The sequence below is a fragment of the Phoxinus phoxinus genome, assembly GCF_949152265.1.
Source record: "Phoxinus phoxinus genome assembly, chromosome: 20".
NCBI lineage: Eukaryota > Metazoa > Chordata > Actinopteri > Cypriniformes > Leuciscidae > Phoxinus > Phoxinus phoxinus.
The window spans coordinates 11,261,476-11,278,053 of record NC_136895.1 but is presented as its reverse complement, the minus strand read 5'-3'; the positions used below and the strand labels follow the sequence as shown (position 1 = coordinate 11,278,053).

Here is a 16,578-nt window from a genome sequence, read left to right as displayed (position 1 = left end):
GGTAGGGGCATAACCGGTGGTACTGTGTATGCTATTGTTGTACGCCTGCATCACAGCTGGGAGCCGATCAGCCCAGTGGCCCTGCTGCTCTTCCTCCAAGGTTCCCAACAAGCCCAGCAATGTTTGATTGAATCGTTCACACCCCCCGTTCCCTTGAGGATGATAAGGGGTCGTATGGGTCTTCTTACATCCGTACAGTTGGCATAATTCATGAATCACCTTTGACTCGAAGTTGGCCCCTTGGTCTGAATGGAGGATTTCAGGGCATCCGAATGGCTGGATCACGTACTTCCAGAGGGCGTTAGCAGTGGTCAGGGCAGTTTGGTCCATAGTGGGGATGGCCCAAGCATGTTTGGTGAACAGATCGGTGACAACGAGAATATTCTGGATCTGGTCCACCGGCCGTCCCAGGGTGAGGAAGTCCATTGCCACCATATGCAGAGGTGCCCTGGCCTGAATCGGGACCAACGGTGCCCGTTTCTCCCTCCTGGACTTGAACAAGGTGCAACGTGGGCATCTCTGAAGGTAAGTCCTGGTGGTACCCTCCATCCCAGGCCAGTAGAAATGTCGCCTCAACAAGGCCAATGTCCTCTCTTGCCCCTGATGTCCCATCCTAGCATGATACGCCTCCAGCAAAGCCTGCCTCCGTCCTTCGGGGACCACGATCTGACAAACCTCCTCTCCTCGGCCGGGGTCCTGGAGCGTCCTACAGAGCACCCCATCCCTCAAGTAGAGCCTTTCCCTCTGTCCCAGCAGGCCTCGCACACTTCGGGTCTGAGTTCGACGTTCCGCCCCCTCGGGCCAGGTCTTCTGTTCCAACCATGTCCGTACCCGCAACACATCTCCATCTTCGCCCTGCCACAGTCTCCATCGTTGTGGGTCCCACCCCCAACACGGAGGGGGGTCCTCAGGCGTCTGCCCTGGGGCCTCTACAACTCCCACCATCAATCCCTCGTCGGACCCCAGTCCTGAGGCCGGTGTATGGCCTGCCGATCCTTCACCCGGTAACCTGGATAGCACGTCAGCGTTGGTGTGCTCCCTCCCTGGCCGGTACTGGATCTGATAGTCAAAGTTGGCCAGTTGCGCCACCCAGCGTTGCTCCACTGCCCCTAGTTTGGCCGTTTGTAGATGCACCAGCGGGTTATTGTCCGTGACAACTCGTACCTTGGCTCCCCACAAGTAATCTTTAAATTTTTCACCCAGCGCCCACTTCATGGCCAGTAGCTCGAGTTTAAAGGAGCTGTAGTTCGAGTCATTCTTCTCTGCGGGGTGTAGGCTTCGGCTTGCATAGGCGATGACTTTCTCCTCTCCTTGTTGTTTCTGCGCCAACACGGCTCCCAACCCCAGTTGACTAGCATCGGTGTACAGGATGAATGGTTGAGTGAAGTCGGCATAGGCCAGTATCGGGGCCTGCAAGAGTTCCTGCTTGAGCTGCTGGAAAGCGGCTTCGCAGGCGGGGTCCCATTAAATGGAAGGGGACCCTCGACCCCGTGCTCGACCCGTGCCTCCCAACAGCTGGTTAATGGGTTTGGCAATTTTGGAGAAGCCCTTAATGAATCGCCTATAGTAGCCCACGAAGCCCAGGAATGACCGAACTTGGCGCACTGTCTGGGGAGCTGTCCACTCTTGCACCGCCCTCACTTTTTCTGGGTCGACGGAGATCCCCGCCGCACTGACCACGTGCCCCAGAAACTTAACCTCCTTTCGGAAGAGCTGACACTTGTCCGGCTGCAACTTCAGCCCATAGCGCTCTAGGGAGCTGAAGACTTGCCCAAGATGTTCCAGATGGGACTTGAAATCGGGAGAGTAAGTGATGATGTCATCCAGATAGACGAGGGTGGTATCCATCACTTGGCTGCCCAAACAACGCTGCATCAGCCGCTGGAATGTGGCTGGAGCGTTGCAGAGGCCGAACGGCATACGGTCCCACTCATAGAGACCGAAAGGGGTGGTAAAGGCCGTCTTCTCCCGGTCACGCTCGTCCATTTGTACCTGCCAATAACCGCTGGCCAAATCGAGGGTGGAGTACCAGGCAGCTTGAGTGAGGCTCGTAAGCGAATCTTCAACCCGCGGCAACGGGAAAGCATCCTTCTTGGTTACCTGGTTCAACCGGCGGTAATCTACACAAAACCTCCAGGAACCCGTCTTCTTACGGACCAACACTATTGGTGCGGCCCAAGGGCTGCTGCTCTCACGGATAAACCCTCTGTCAAGCATTCCTCGCAACAGGGTACGGACCTCCGAGTACAAGGTCGGGGGTACAGGTCGGTAGCGCTCTCGGCTCGGTGCAGCGTCCCCAGTGGGAATCTGGTGTTTTACCACATCCGTGCGGCCATAGTCCTCTTCGTGAGTAGAGAACAGGTGTTGCCATCCCCTCAAGAATTCTTGCAGTTGTCCCACTTGTTCTTCCTCCAGCCCGTCACCCCGTAAAGACTCTCCCTTCAAGTGAGCAGGCAATCCTCCTATCTCCTCCACTCCTGGACCGGCCCGCGCTAAAGCCACTTCGACCACTGTAGGACTCACCCGCTTAAAGTTGACTTCACCCTGCTCACGAACCTGCTGCGGTCTTACTGAGGTCACCCGGGCCAAACATTGGTGATGATACAGGTGGACAAGGAAGGGGTTCGTGTTCCTCACCCTTACTGAGACTTGGCCTCCCTGAACAGTTGCCAGTCCTCGAGCTATCTCCACCTTGGGACCTTCTTCGTGGGGCTCCACCATCACCCACTCTTGCGGATGGTAACGTCGAGGGGGCAGCCTGGCCCAGACTACAGCCTCACTTCGAGCTGGGATAGACAGGGCGTAGCGGCAGGCCACTCTTCCTGTGCTCTCCCGGTCATGCTGTTTTTCAGCCAGACATATCCGGCGGCAATCGGCCCTGATACGGTCCCACTCCTGTCCGGCCGGGGTTACAGCTGTTCGCGCCGGTCTACCTCGGAACAGCTCCTCCCAGCAATCCGAGATGACATTCATCCCAATCAGGGCACGATGGGACCCTAGACACGGGTCTCGGACAACTACCACCCCCTTCTGAGGCACTACAACTCCATGGATCTCCAAATCGGTCACAAGATATCCTACGTATGGTATGTCCAGTCCATTTGCCCCACGCAGCGTCAACCAGGGAGCATCCACAGGCGATCTACCGTTGGTGCCAAACAGCTCATGGGCCAAACTCTCAGAGAATAAGGTCACTTGGGAGCCTGTATCCAAGAGACAATGTATCTCCTGACCATTAACTTGGGCCACCACCACTGGGCAGCGGCCTATTAAGCGACCCTGAGGGGATGTGGAAGAAGAGGGGTCTAATACGGGGGTCCCGACCACTTGACCCACAGTGGCCGGAGACTCTAAAAACCCCCTTGTGATGCCCGTCGGGCAGAGCATTGGCGAAAGTAATGCCCCGACTCTCCACAGCCATTACAAATGGGCCGCCCATGTTCGTCCCACTGGAATCGGGAGCCTGCTGGCCGGGAAGGACGGCGTTCGGAAGGGCGATTCCCGTCGGAGTAAGCCCGTTCCCGAGAGTGAAAAGGTGGCTGCAGGCGCTCCCGACGAAGCTCTTCCATGACAGACTTGGACAACTCGGACATTTGTTCCTGAACATCTCGCCTCAGTTCTTCCCGGAGGGCCTGCTTCCAGTCGGGTGCCGCAATGGCCAAGGGGGATTCGACGACATTGGTAGCCAGACAGCTGGGGGTTTCCACATGCTCCGCCTGGTCGCGCTCAAGAGCCAGGGCTTCTTGCCTCAGCTCTTCGAAAGTCATGTCTGGCCCTCTCCGAAGCTGCACCCGCAGGCTCTGTCGTACGGGACCCTCTCGCAGCCCCAACAGGAATTGATCTCGCAACAACACCTCTCCTTCCCCCAAGCCATGGTCCGGCCTTCCCGTGAGCCTGGAAAACTGCTCCCGCAGTTGCAAGGCGAATGCTCGAAAGGATTGTCGGGGACCCTGGCGAGAATTGAAAAACTTCGTCCTCAGAGCAGCTACCGGAGTGGTATCTCCATACTGCCCCGTAAGAAACTCAAAGATAGCCTGGACCGTCGCACGGTTGGCTTCTGGTGCTGCCTGAACTTCTCTTCTCGCCTCCCCCTCCAGAGAGTTCAAAACGAACTGGACCTTCTGCAGAGCACTCAGACCTTGAAGCCCCGCCAGGTATTCCACCTGGGTCTTCCACAGGGACAGACTTACTTCGGACCCCGGGCCTCCGTACCTCGAGGCCCATGGGGCACCCATGAAAATCGGCATGACAGGTTGCCGAGCTCCAGGCTCTTCCTCCTCCGCCATCTCAACCTCTGATCGCTCAACTCAAGGTGAATCCTGCCGACTACGCCAAAATATGTCACAGGTCGAGGTGGGCCAAGCCAGACTGCACCCACCCCTAGACCAGGATCACCCTGAGGAGCGTGTCAAAGGAGGAGGCAGGAGACAGGAATAAAAAGAATGACAGGCTTTATTAAATATAAAAACAATTTGAAAATCCTAATCTAAAATTCCTCTTCCTTCCTCTTCCCAGGAATCCAAGGCAAGTGGGGGGTCAGGCTCACTTCCTTCTGGCGCTGGTGCCAACTCACAGTGGTAGGTACTGAACAGGTGGGTATCACAGGTGAGTAAATGAGTCAGGCTTACTTCCTTCTGACGCTGGTGCCAACTCACAGTGGTAGATACTGAACAGGTGGGTATCACAGGTGAGTAAATGAGTCAGGCTTACTTCCGTCTGGCGCTGGTGCCAACTCACAGTGGTAGGTACTGCACGGGTGGGTATCGCAGGTAAGTAATTGAGTCAGGCTTACTTCCTTCTGGTGCTGGTGCCAACTCACAGTGGTAGGTACTGAACAGGTGGGTATCACAAGTGAGTGGGGGGTCAGACTTACTTCCTTCTGGCGCTGGTGCCAACTCGCTGAACAGGTGAGTATCACAGGTGAGTATCGCAGGTGAGTAGGTGGATCCGGGCTCACAGGAGTTGTAAAGGGCGGGCACTTCGCACCATACAGGTGGGTTTCAGGGCTACAGCAGACTCAAGTCGCAAGCGGAGCGGGGCTTTGGCTGGCCCAGACAGAATCAATACTTCAAATAGAGGTGAATAGCTCTCACATGGGTGGCAGGAGACAGAGTCAATAGCTGAACAGGGCTTTCACTGGGACAGACAGCATTCAAACTTCAAGCAGAGGTAAACAGTTCTCACGTGTGTTGCAGGGGACAAAGTCACAAGCTGAGCAGGGTTCTCACTGGGACAGACAGCATACAAACTTCAAGCAGAGGTAACCAGTTCTCACGTGTAGTGTGCACATGGGGGCTTTTCCTTCTGACATCCAACAGGTGACTGCAATCGATCTCGCTAGACTCTTATGATGGACGGTAGACCAGCATAACACATGGGGAGTGCACGGCGATAAAAGGTAAATCTTCCACACACACACGACAGTCCAATTCCAAACATGCAACGTGATGGGAAACGTCAATTTCAGCACTACAAATCCACTCTTCAAGTGCAAAGTAAGGCCAACACTCACCCAGAGGTCTCGATCTGAAGAGCCGATGATAGTCAGAGTTGGGACAGATGCGGTGAATAATTTCCTCACCACTACAAGCGGCTTCACTTCGCTGGTTTCAATGGCCGAGGGGGAGGCTAGAGATCGACAAGGAATCAGTCTATTTCACTCAGTGCGATGTATACAACGTGATCCAAGCACTTCAAACCAGTATCCAATTTAGTGTAGAAAACATGCGTTTAAGAGATTCAATTTGTCAATCACTCATCTCACTCTTTCCCAGTCCAGACGACGAATTCCACTCTTCACAACTGCCCTCGGATCCCACAAGCAACACTCCTCTTCTTTCACGATGGTCCTTCAGCTGCAACACTCCACAAACATTTCCCAACGGGAGAGAACCACACCAGATCGCCGGGGGAAGACAAAGAAACAACCACACAACGCGGAGAGAGAACACTCCAGATCAACGGAGAAGAAACAACAACACCAACCTTCTCTTCCCCTTGTGTTTTATCCTCTCAAAATGCTGGCGTGGCCTCAATCAGACACTCAAAGTGAAGTCCCCACACCTGTTGCCAATCTGCCGTTTAGTTGTCATGACAACAGACACACACACCGGCCCGGGGACAGTGTTACACTAAAAGTGTCCCGGCGGGAACACTTCTCTGATGGGATTAGTTCCGGGGATTATTTGTCACCCCGTGACACAATCTTTTCTGTTTTCATCTGAGGAAAAAAACAAGTTTTATATGACTATATATTACAATCATTAGACATTGATTACTTACATTAGCATTAATGGTGTCCAGGGTCAAACCACAATCTAGAGTGTTTGGAGTATCAAATAAGTGAGTAAATATATTACAGAGGGCCGAAGCTTTGGGGATTCCACCTGAAAAACATAAATGTTAAATGAAGAGATATTTAAAGTAGAGAGTATATTGTAAATACAGAAAGATAGACTGAAATACCATTTGATGTATGTGATGGACATCGCTCAACTGAGGAAGCAAACTGGCCTAAGACCGTTTTTGGAAAGGTGAATTGACTAGTTTGTGTGGGGCTTTGTGGGCAGAAATGTACTGTAAAAAAAAAAGACAAGACTGTCAGTAATCTTGAGAACTTAAGCAAGAGTATTCAGTCTACATCATGCAATAGGGGAGCGCGGGGCACAACCTAACGCGGGGCTAAATGTAACACAGACCTTTTCATTGTTACTCAGGGTCACGCGGGTTGTGTTTACGCTCTTTTTCTCTCGCTGCCAGAAGACAGTCTCCCGTGGATTTGTGAAAAGTTTTGGTAATATTTTGTGAAGATACGGGACAAAGAGTGTTTTGACACCATCTAAGTATTTTTTTTCATCATACATATTTTTCTGAGTTGTGTGTGTACGTCACCAAATCTAACTTTATATTGCCTTAATCACTGTCTTGTTGGCTAAAACATGGCACCATTTTGAAACATGTCAGCAACTCCTAGCAACTCCTAGCTAGGTTTAAAATATTTTTTACACAGCGGGGTTAGTTGTAGCACAGTGTTACAACTAAGCCGCCAAGTGTTCACAATATTGTAGGCTATGGGATTTGTTTACTATATTGATCACTTGTTTATTTATTAAAAATATTGCCTGTTTTCATGTAATAAACACTTTAAAATGTGATTTTAAGCTTGTTTTTATTATTATTACTGTTACTATTAATAATAATAATAAGCCCTTTTCAGCCCTTTTACTATATCTCTATCCATGATATTGATCCATAATAGAAGGATGATTGGATGAGGGATGGATGTATGGATATCTATCTATACAGATATACAAACAATATCAAACTATACAGATAAAATAGTACTGAATTATGTGTGTTACACATAGGTGTTACAACTAACCCCTCTGTCTGTTATAACTAACCCCGCATATGGGGTAAGTTGTAACATTTGCACTTCTGTCACTTTCAGTGCAACTGTACGAAAATGGAAGGTCCTAGAAAAAAACTTTAAGTGTTCATTTGTAGCAGAGATGTGTATGTTTCTTGTGTAAAAGAAAAATTAATCTAACCTAATTATTTTTTTAAATAATTGAGCCAAAACCAAAATGCGTTAGGTTGTGCCCCGCTCTCCCCTATTTTCAACTGGTTTTACAGATGTTGCAGGTAGTTCCAGTCCAATCGTCTGGGCAGAGGCAGATCCCGTTTTGTAAGGTATATGTGTTCCCTGTCTGAGGGAAACAAAACTAGCTTAAACCAGCCTAAAGGAATTTTAGTGCTGGTTTTATCTTGTTTAATCTGGTCTCCACTGGCCAAGGATTAGCTGGTCTCCAAGCCTGACAAATTAGTGTTTAGCTGGTCAGTCTAGCTGATATCCCACTCTGACCAGCTGAAAAGAGTCCAAAACCCCTCTAAAACCATAAAAACTTAACCAACCTGAAAGACATTAGACAGCTTAAACCAGGTAAGACCATATTTCTACTTTGAGCTGGTTTAAATTTTGTAGTAGGGTGTTCATGATTGCTGTCACCACAAGTACTTCGAAAAACTGCATAAACCAGGCCTAAGGTATCTCAGTTTGTGGAAACTGATTAGACTAGAAATGGATAATTTGGGACCATTTTCAGCTAGTCAGGTAGACTGACTAGCTTAACACCAGCTTGTCCATTCTGGGAGACCATCTAGATCAATTTAAACCACAAAAAAATGTAAACCACCATTTAAAACCAGCTTTGCAGAAACGCACACTCGCGTTTGCGTTAGACCAACTTAACCTGGCTGGTTAAAATGGTCGGTTTTGATTATTTACAGGGGTTTGGGATACAATTCAGATGGTCAGGGTGGGAGATAATATTAGACTGACCAATTAAACATCTGGTTGCCAGGCTGGGAAACCAGCTAAACCATCTTAGTCATTGCTGGCCCAAGTCCTAAACAAGGTTCTTTTCGTAAACGAAAACTGAAACTAAGACTAAAACTATTGGTCAAATAACATATTCGTAAAATTAAATAAAATAGAAATTTCAACAAAAATGAAATGAATTCCACTGCGCTACTTTATTTTTCAATGTATGACCGTTGCGTTGACACTGTATTGATCGTTTCACGCATGACACAACGTTCTAAAATCGGCACACTCAAGTTAAAATAAGTTCAACTTTTAAAAGACGTGTCTCGAGGCCTTGCGCTTTTTCCCCAATTCCACTGCCCGCGTCTTTTTTCCGTTTCTCAAAGCAAAACCGCTTTCTATGTGAACCAGCCCTAAGAAGCAGAAATGGCCAAATAAGTATTTCCATCATGACTAGACTTTATGCAAATACAGCTGTACCTTAATTCCACGTAAGATAACCATCTCATGTGAAACTAGCCTAAACAAGATACCTAGGCCTACCACACATATTAGGCAGGATACCACATTGAGCAGAAAACGGAAACAACAAATAGCATGTCTGGCCAAGAAATAGATATTTGAATATGAGTATACCTATGAGTATTTGATTTTAAACGATGCAATAGACAAAAAGCATACTGAAAATAAATACAAGAATAATGTTTGAAAGGATTAATCATATAAATAACCTTAAAGAATAATCATACGCATATATATTTTTTTCTTATACACCCCGGGGTGTTCAACAAGATTTCATTTTTAATATGATTGAGTATGAATGAATATTTTTGACTTTTTAGTTGCATTTGTTTGGTTCTTTGTTCATCCTCAAACAATTATTTTATTTGTATTATTAAGAGGTTTTCACAAGAGTTAACTGTAAACATTAAACTTCGCTGTTATGAAATGTCTTTAACTCTGCTAAACTATAATGACTAAAACTGAAACTAAATATATAAAAAATAAATAGAAATGTGTTCAAAAACTAAAACTAATTAAAACAAAACTGAAATATTAAATATTAATATTAAAATAAAAACTATAATAACCTTAGTACTCTTCCCCATCCCTAATATATATGAGTGTGTATAAGTATCAAAAGTATCAAATATCACACATACAATCGAGTCGTTCTCTGCCAAAGGCACATTTCAATAACAACTCAATTCCCAGTCAAACAACTCAAATATACTGCTGAAAAGACCTGCTAGACTAGTACTAACCAGCCTTTCAAGCAGAGACAAAATGGCTGTGCAAAACATCACGAAAAAAAAAACATATTTAACAATGCAGTGACTTAGCCTTTGTGACAATCCACTGTTGTGCAGCAACGGTGAATGTATCAAGTGAAGGTACGTGAAGGTTTCTGTGAGGACCAGGCGTCCTTATGACTGTCTCCTTATAATATCGTTGTGAAAAGGAAAAAAAAAAACATTTGAACAACTTCCCACACTTTCTCGCTACAGTGCGCCTACAAAGAGCCTTTGTTCTCCCACAAGACAATTGAAATTTCCAAAAGGATTCCCACGGATTCTAAATGCAGCTCTTGCGCTTGCCTTGGCATGAGAAAGTGCCAAAAGCATAGTGGCTCGCGGGCCTACACGCGTCCATTTAGTGAAGCAGCCACTCCAAAGCTTATCGACAACGCCTAACGTTTTAAGAAATGGAACATTAAGACGGTGTTGTGCATTAATGCTAACACAAAATGTGTGCGTTTCGCACAACAAAGCTGTAGGAAAAGAAAGAAAACCATGCACAGGAACAGAGAGGAAAAGAAAAATAGCTTTTTTTTCTATTAAGAGAGGTTAAATAAAGATACAACATTACGGTGTTGTTAGGTATGGTGAAGAGGGAAAAGAAAACACGTGAAAAGAAGAAATAAAAAGCAACCCGGCAAACTGGCTCACACCAAGTGACATCACATAGTACAAAGGCTTCTGGAGAAAATCCCGCAAAATTAGGTTAGGCAGGCCAACTAGAAATCCAACCACCAAGTAAGAGTCTGGCTTTTGAAGCCCACCCACATTAGAGAAGTGTACATGATGACCAAAATGCATCTGTATTTAGCAAGGAGAAACCCTTTTCCCACATTTTGTGTCCTCCTACGTGTGAGGGAGGTGGCGTGCAACACCGTGTCCTAACTAGGCACCAAATGCTTTAGCTCACTGCGCCCGGTTAGGACACTGTGCTTGAGATGAACAGTGTATTGAATTTATACATCAGCACAGACTTGTGAGTGCATGTGTCATTCCTGCATTGTGCCACTCACCGATGACCGTGGCGGAGAGCTTTTTCTTGGCAGAACCCAGACTGTTCTTCACCTCGCACATGAAAGTGGTGTTCACCGTTTCATCCACCTTTCTCACCAGCAGGCGTTTCTGATCAACCCATACCGAGGAAGGCAACTGACCCGAGGCACTGAGGAAGCAGCAACACACAAAACTGCATTTCTAGCTTTTGATAGCATGTTGGCTTATTTCAAAAACATAAAACTTATTTACTGAAAATACACCGTATATCTCAAAAAATCTGTTAAAACGCGTTTGAGACATTAACTTGTGACACATTTTTAAAATGTGTCTGTGTGCTGAAACAGCACATTTTTTTATGACACTTTAATGCACACTATTATATAATAAGGCCTACTACATTTGAAAATGTGCCAAAAAAAATCTGTAATTGTTGCATATTTCTCAACTAACTTGAAACTCTCCAATCAAACGGCTACATCTAAGTATCTCCCAATAAGTCTTGCAAATAAATGTTGTTTCTCGATCTGTATCGATTCAAGTTTTGGTGAGAAAATGAAGTTGAAGCAGTGAAGCATTAATAGGCTGTTGTTGTTTTTATACCGCAGGCAAAGATGCTTCCTCAATTCAGAGCCAATTAGCCTGTGGCTGTTGTTTGCAGCAAATCTGCCATATTTGACTTTGTTTCAGTCATATTGGAGATGGCAACAGCACATAACTAGAAATATGAAATATGGATTCTCTTCAGACTAAACAAATACTAATGTATTATACTCTCGTGCTGTTGTTGTTTTTCTTCTGTGGAAGAAGATATTTATCAGAATGTCCAAGCAGTTATTTTGTACACTACAGTTCAAAAGTTTGAAGTGGGTAAAAAAAAAAGGATTTAAAAGGTTTAAAAATGTATATATTAATACTTTTTTTCATCAAGAATGCATTAAATTGATCAAAAGTGACAATAAAGACATTTATAATGTTACAAAAGATTTCTATTTCAAAGTAATGATGCTGAAAATTACAAAAAAATACAATTTAATATATATCAAAATAGAGAACAGTTACTTATAATTATAATAATAATGCTTATAATTATAATAAACATTATTTCTGTTTTTATTGTATTTTTGATCAACTTGGTCTTGGTAAGCATAAGTCAAATGTAAATCTCCTTTTGTGTTCGACCAAAGAAAATCTTATGGGCTTGGAATGACATGCATAAATGATGACGACATTTTAAACGATTGCTTAAAGTTATAAAAGTACTCACGCTGTCCAGGTGACATTCGTGGGTTCTGGGTTGGCGTCAGCCTCGCAGATCAAAACGGCGTCAGTTCGACCCATATACCAGTTATTGTCATATCCCTCTATTGTCACAGTGGGTGGGTCTAGAAAGAATAATAATAATAATAATTCATTACATTTATATAGCGCCTTTCTGGACACTCAAAGCGCTTTACATAGAAGGGGGAATCTCCTCAACCACCACCAATGTGCAGCATCCACTTGGAAGAATGTGAGAAAGAGAGAAAGACATTCATCTGAAAATCCTGCATTGAAAAAGCAGTTCAAAAGGCTGGTTATCTGCCGTTCAGGGGTGGGAAGGGAAGATACAGGCTTCCTGAAGTTGGCACTGCCCGAGTCTTAAAGGGCTTTGACATGCTGGGGAAATGCAGAATGAAAGTGCAAGAGGTTAGGATGTTCCAACAGGGGCATTTATAAAAAGAAATGACGAAGTTGCAAATCTGTGACATCCTCAAACATTTCCGCTCAGCTATGCAAACACAGACACCTCAAACACTCTGTAAATAGCTTTCATGAAAAAAAAAAAAAAAAATGCGAACAATGTGTTGAGGCAGAAATATGAGGCAGAGGCGAAGATGCTTAAATGCATTTCTTGATGAAAAGTAGGCTGGGTGAGGGAGAAAAGGTGTTATGAGCGAATGATACGGGACGGATTATGAGTGCATGCGCGTGTCACTGAGAACGCACTTCTTTAAAGGATTAGTTCGGCCAGAAATGAAAATTCTGTCCTCGTTTACTAACTTTCGTGTCGTACCGAAACCATTCGACGAAGAGAAGTTTTGAATAATCTGTTGGTTGGCTTTTCTTTTCAGTTTCAATGAATGGGAACCGAAGCTTTCAAGCTTTAAAAAGGACACAAAGAAAACTTTTATGAAAGTCTTCTGAAGTCATACGACAGCTATGCGTGAGGAACAGACCACAATTTAAGTCTTGTATTTATTGATAATCCTTCCCCCTCCAGTTAGTCATTAACTGCTGTGACAGGAGTCAGTGAACTCAAGAACCGAATCAGTCTGATTCACAAATGAATCACTCAGACCAGGGCTGCATTCCCCAAAAGCCTCGCAAGCCTAAGGAGATTGTAGAAAATGGTGTTACAATATGTGACCCTGGATCACATGTCACACGGGTATATTTGTGGCAATAGCCAACAATACATTATATGGGTCAAAATTATAGATTTTTCTTTTATACCAAAAATCATTAGGATTTTAAGTAAAGATCATGTTCAATGAAGATATTTTGTAAATTTCCTACCGTAAATATATAAAAACAATTTTTTGGTGAGTGAATGCAGCACAATCTCAAACATAAATGGACAACTTTAAAGGCGATCTTCTCAATGTTTCGATTTTTTTGCACCCTCAGTTTACAGATTTTCAAATAGTTGTATCATATATTGCCCTATCATAACAAACCATAAAACCATACAAACTCAATTTAAAAAAAATAACCCATGTGACTGGTTTTGTGGTCCAGGGTCACATATATTGTATGGGTAAGCCTTGATTTGTAAACTGGGTCAGATTGTTTTTTAGAAAAGATCAGATTCATAAACTGAATGGTTCATTGTTACATATATTATGAAATTCTCTCAACTTAACCGCATCATTCATTTTAAAGAAATTGAGAAGACTGGTAGGAAATTCATCATAAAGTCACTTTGTGTTCCACAGAAGAAAGAAAGTCATATGGATATATATATATATATATATATATATATATATATATATATATATATAGTGAGCAAATAGAGAATTTTTATTTGGGTTGAACTACTTCTTGCAGTGTGTGAGTATGTATGAATCTTACACTCCACCACCAGCTTCAAGTGGAAGGTTTTCGGTTCGTTCTGCGTCCTGTGATTCACCAAGCAGGTGATCTCCTTTCCGTTTTCAGCAGGTGTCGGGATCATCCAATACTCGCTCCTCACGGTCACTGTGCCGTCCGTCTCGGGCACTGAATTGTGGTTATAGCTGCCGGCAATACCTGTATTCCAGGAGATTGTTGCCTCTGGTTTCCCTTGGGCTGCCTCACATCTTGCCACGGCAACCCCAGAAGAGCCGGCTTGCACTGGGATGGCAGTGGCTGAGTTTTTGGGTTTAGCTGATGGAGAGAAAAAAAGATTTTAAAAAAGAGGTTACAACATGAATTTGGTTTTCAATAGCCTTTTTTATTAATCAAGTGGCGCTTGAGCTAAACCAAACAAAAAATAAACAAACAGCAAAGCAACACAGTACTACTCAGACATGTCATTGACTCTTATTAATGGGATACTGTACAGTCAGCCGGTCATTTTCAAAAATAAATGTCAACAAGGCAGTGGCGTAGGTTTGATTTCGAAATTGGTGGGGACGGGGACATATATTTTAAGGTTTGATCGAAATTATTGCTAGGGATATATCAATGTCACTAGATATTGGTAGGGACACGTCCCTAGCGTCCCTACTAAATTCTACGCCCCTGCAACAAGGTGTTTCAAACATTCAGACCTTATTACACGGCTACTTACCAAATGAAAAAAACGGAAATATTGATTGATTACATGAGAAGAAAGAGCGCAGAGTGATACTAAAGACATGAAATTAGCACAGTTACGAAGGAAACTGGATGCCTGGGACAATCTAGGACGGTCAATTATAGAGGTCATTATACAAAAATATTTTAATCACAGAACTGAGTGGAATCAAGCAGAACTGTGTAATAATAGGGGTTTTTCATTCTGACATCAATGTACCTGATGGCCAAGGAGGAGCTCAAATATTACAGATAAATGGTGGCAACCAAATGTAAAACTGTTTGTTTGATTATTATTATCATTGTTTGATTATTTATTTATTCATCATCTAATGAAATCAAAGGACACGCTTGCTGAAATCAAATTATGCTAAAATTGAATTGTCTTAATTTACTAAAATTATTATCAAATATAATGAATCGAAATGATAAACTAAATTGCTGAAATAAAATAATTATGTGGCAATTTGCATGTTTTTAAAAAGTTTTAACTAAAAAGGATATGTATGCAAATATTGATTTTTATTATAAATTGTAACGTGTCTTGTGTATATAATATTAGCAACAAGACCATTTTTAGATTATTTATTTAACATTTAATGAAAGTATTTACTGCAATACAGCAACCTGTTTTACACAGTTTTTTCTTAATCCACTAAAATTTATATAAAATTTAATGAAACCAATTGGGACAAAAAAATAGCTGAAGTTAAATTAAATAATCACTCTGTGAAATTATACATGATTTTAAAAATGTCATCATTTTAAATACTGATCTTTATTATTTGTATCATTGCATATAAGATCATCTTACACACATACTGTATATAAATATATACACGCTGTACATGTATACTCACACACACACACACACGATGATGTAAGATGCTTATTTCAAATTAGCCAAGCACATTTTACAAGATGATGAACGCTGAGTTAGATGTGAGTTTATTTGTGACCAAAAGGTCACAAATAGTGACTGGAGAGTTTTATTAATTTTCATGGATCAGTTCTTATGAACCATACCAAATCATTGGTTGAAAACACTAATTCAATTCTACTATGTTTGTGTCATCATCATTTAGCATGGAACTTAATTTAAAAAAAAATGGTTCACTTGTTCTATTGAATCCGTCTTGTTTGCAGGAAAACTATAAATAAACACAAGTGAGTTACTGTCATGAATTTGCATGGAAGCAAAGGCGGTAGTTGGATAAATGCAAGCAGTAGACTTTAATCACTCAGAACAGGATAAACTCAGAACAAGGAACAGGAACACTCACATGGAACGTACATACAATCACTGACCAGGAACAAGAGAGAACACAGGGTTTAAATACACAGTGGGGAACAGCCCCACTGAGCACAGACACGTCCAAACGACGTCATTACAACGTCTTTGTCGAACGTTCAGAAGACGTCCACTGAGTAGCCAGAATGAAAGTTTTTGCAACGTCTTTTTTAGACGTCTCTTTGACGTTCAATGTTGACGTCCAAGTGACATAAAAAGTGAACGTTCAAAAGACGTCCAATGAAGAGTCAGCTTGAACGTCTTTTCTAGACGTCTTTTGAACGTTAACTATGGACGTCCAAGTGACATAAAAAGTGAACGTTCAGAAGACGTCCACTGATGAGCCAGAATGAAAGTTTTTGCAACGTCTTTTTTAGACGTCTTTTTGACGTTCACTGTTTACGTCCAAGTGACATAAAACGTAAACGTTCAAAAGACGTCCACTGAAGAGCCAGAACGAACGTCTTTTTTAGACGTCTTTTCAACGTTAACTATGGACGTCCAAATGACATAAAAAGTAAACGTTCAGAAGACGTCCACTGAGGAGCCAGAATGAACGTTTTTGCAACGTCTTTTTAACGTTCACTATTGACGTACACATTGAACTTTTTAAATTATCATTATTGACGTCCAACATCTTGACAGGGTTCTAAATAAAAAAGTCATTTCAATGTCACCTACAAATGTCTTGAGGGCATTCACACAATTGACACATTTCTTGATTTCAGATGTCACAAATCAACTGTATTATTTTAATTGTTAATGAGGCCTGTCTTATCCTCTACTCCTATTATCTTTATTAAACCATGTTTTGGTCATCAGACCTTCATCAGTTTACAAGGTTGGATGAC

At 43.3% G+C, this 16,578-nt stretch overlaps 1 protein-coding gene across 6 annotated transcripts in view; it reads right to left on the bottom strand.

Annotated features, from left to right (window-relative positions):
• The window catches only part of LOC306987796 (adhesion G-protein coupled receptor G7-like), an 83,414-nt gene that overhangs the window by 36,889 nt on the left and 29,947 nt on the right, over window positions 1-16,578 (bottom strand). For all 6 annotated transcript variants that reach the window (XR_013795247.1, XM_079592369.1, XM_079592367.1 and 3 more), the window contains exons 4-8: window positions 13,732-14,025; window positions 11,885-12,002; window positions 10,638-10,786; window positions 6,466-6,576; window positions 6,283-6,386 (exon numbers count right to left, since the gene is read on the bottom strand). Coding sequence is in view for 5 of the 6 variants with exons in the window: in XM_079592369.1 (XP_079448495.1) it covers window positions 6,283-6,386; window positions 6,466-6,576; window positions 10,638-10,786; window positions 11,885-12,002; window positions 13,732-14,025 (776 nt within the window). In the remaining variant the exon portion in view is untranslated. The remainder of the gene's footprint in view (window positions 1-6,282; window positions 6,387-6,465; window positions 6,577-10,637; window positions 10,787-11,884; window positions 12,003-13,731; window positions 14,026-16,578) is intronic.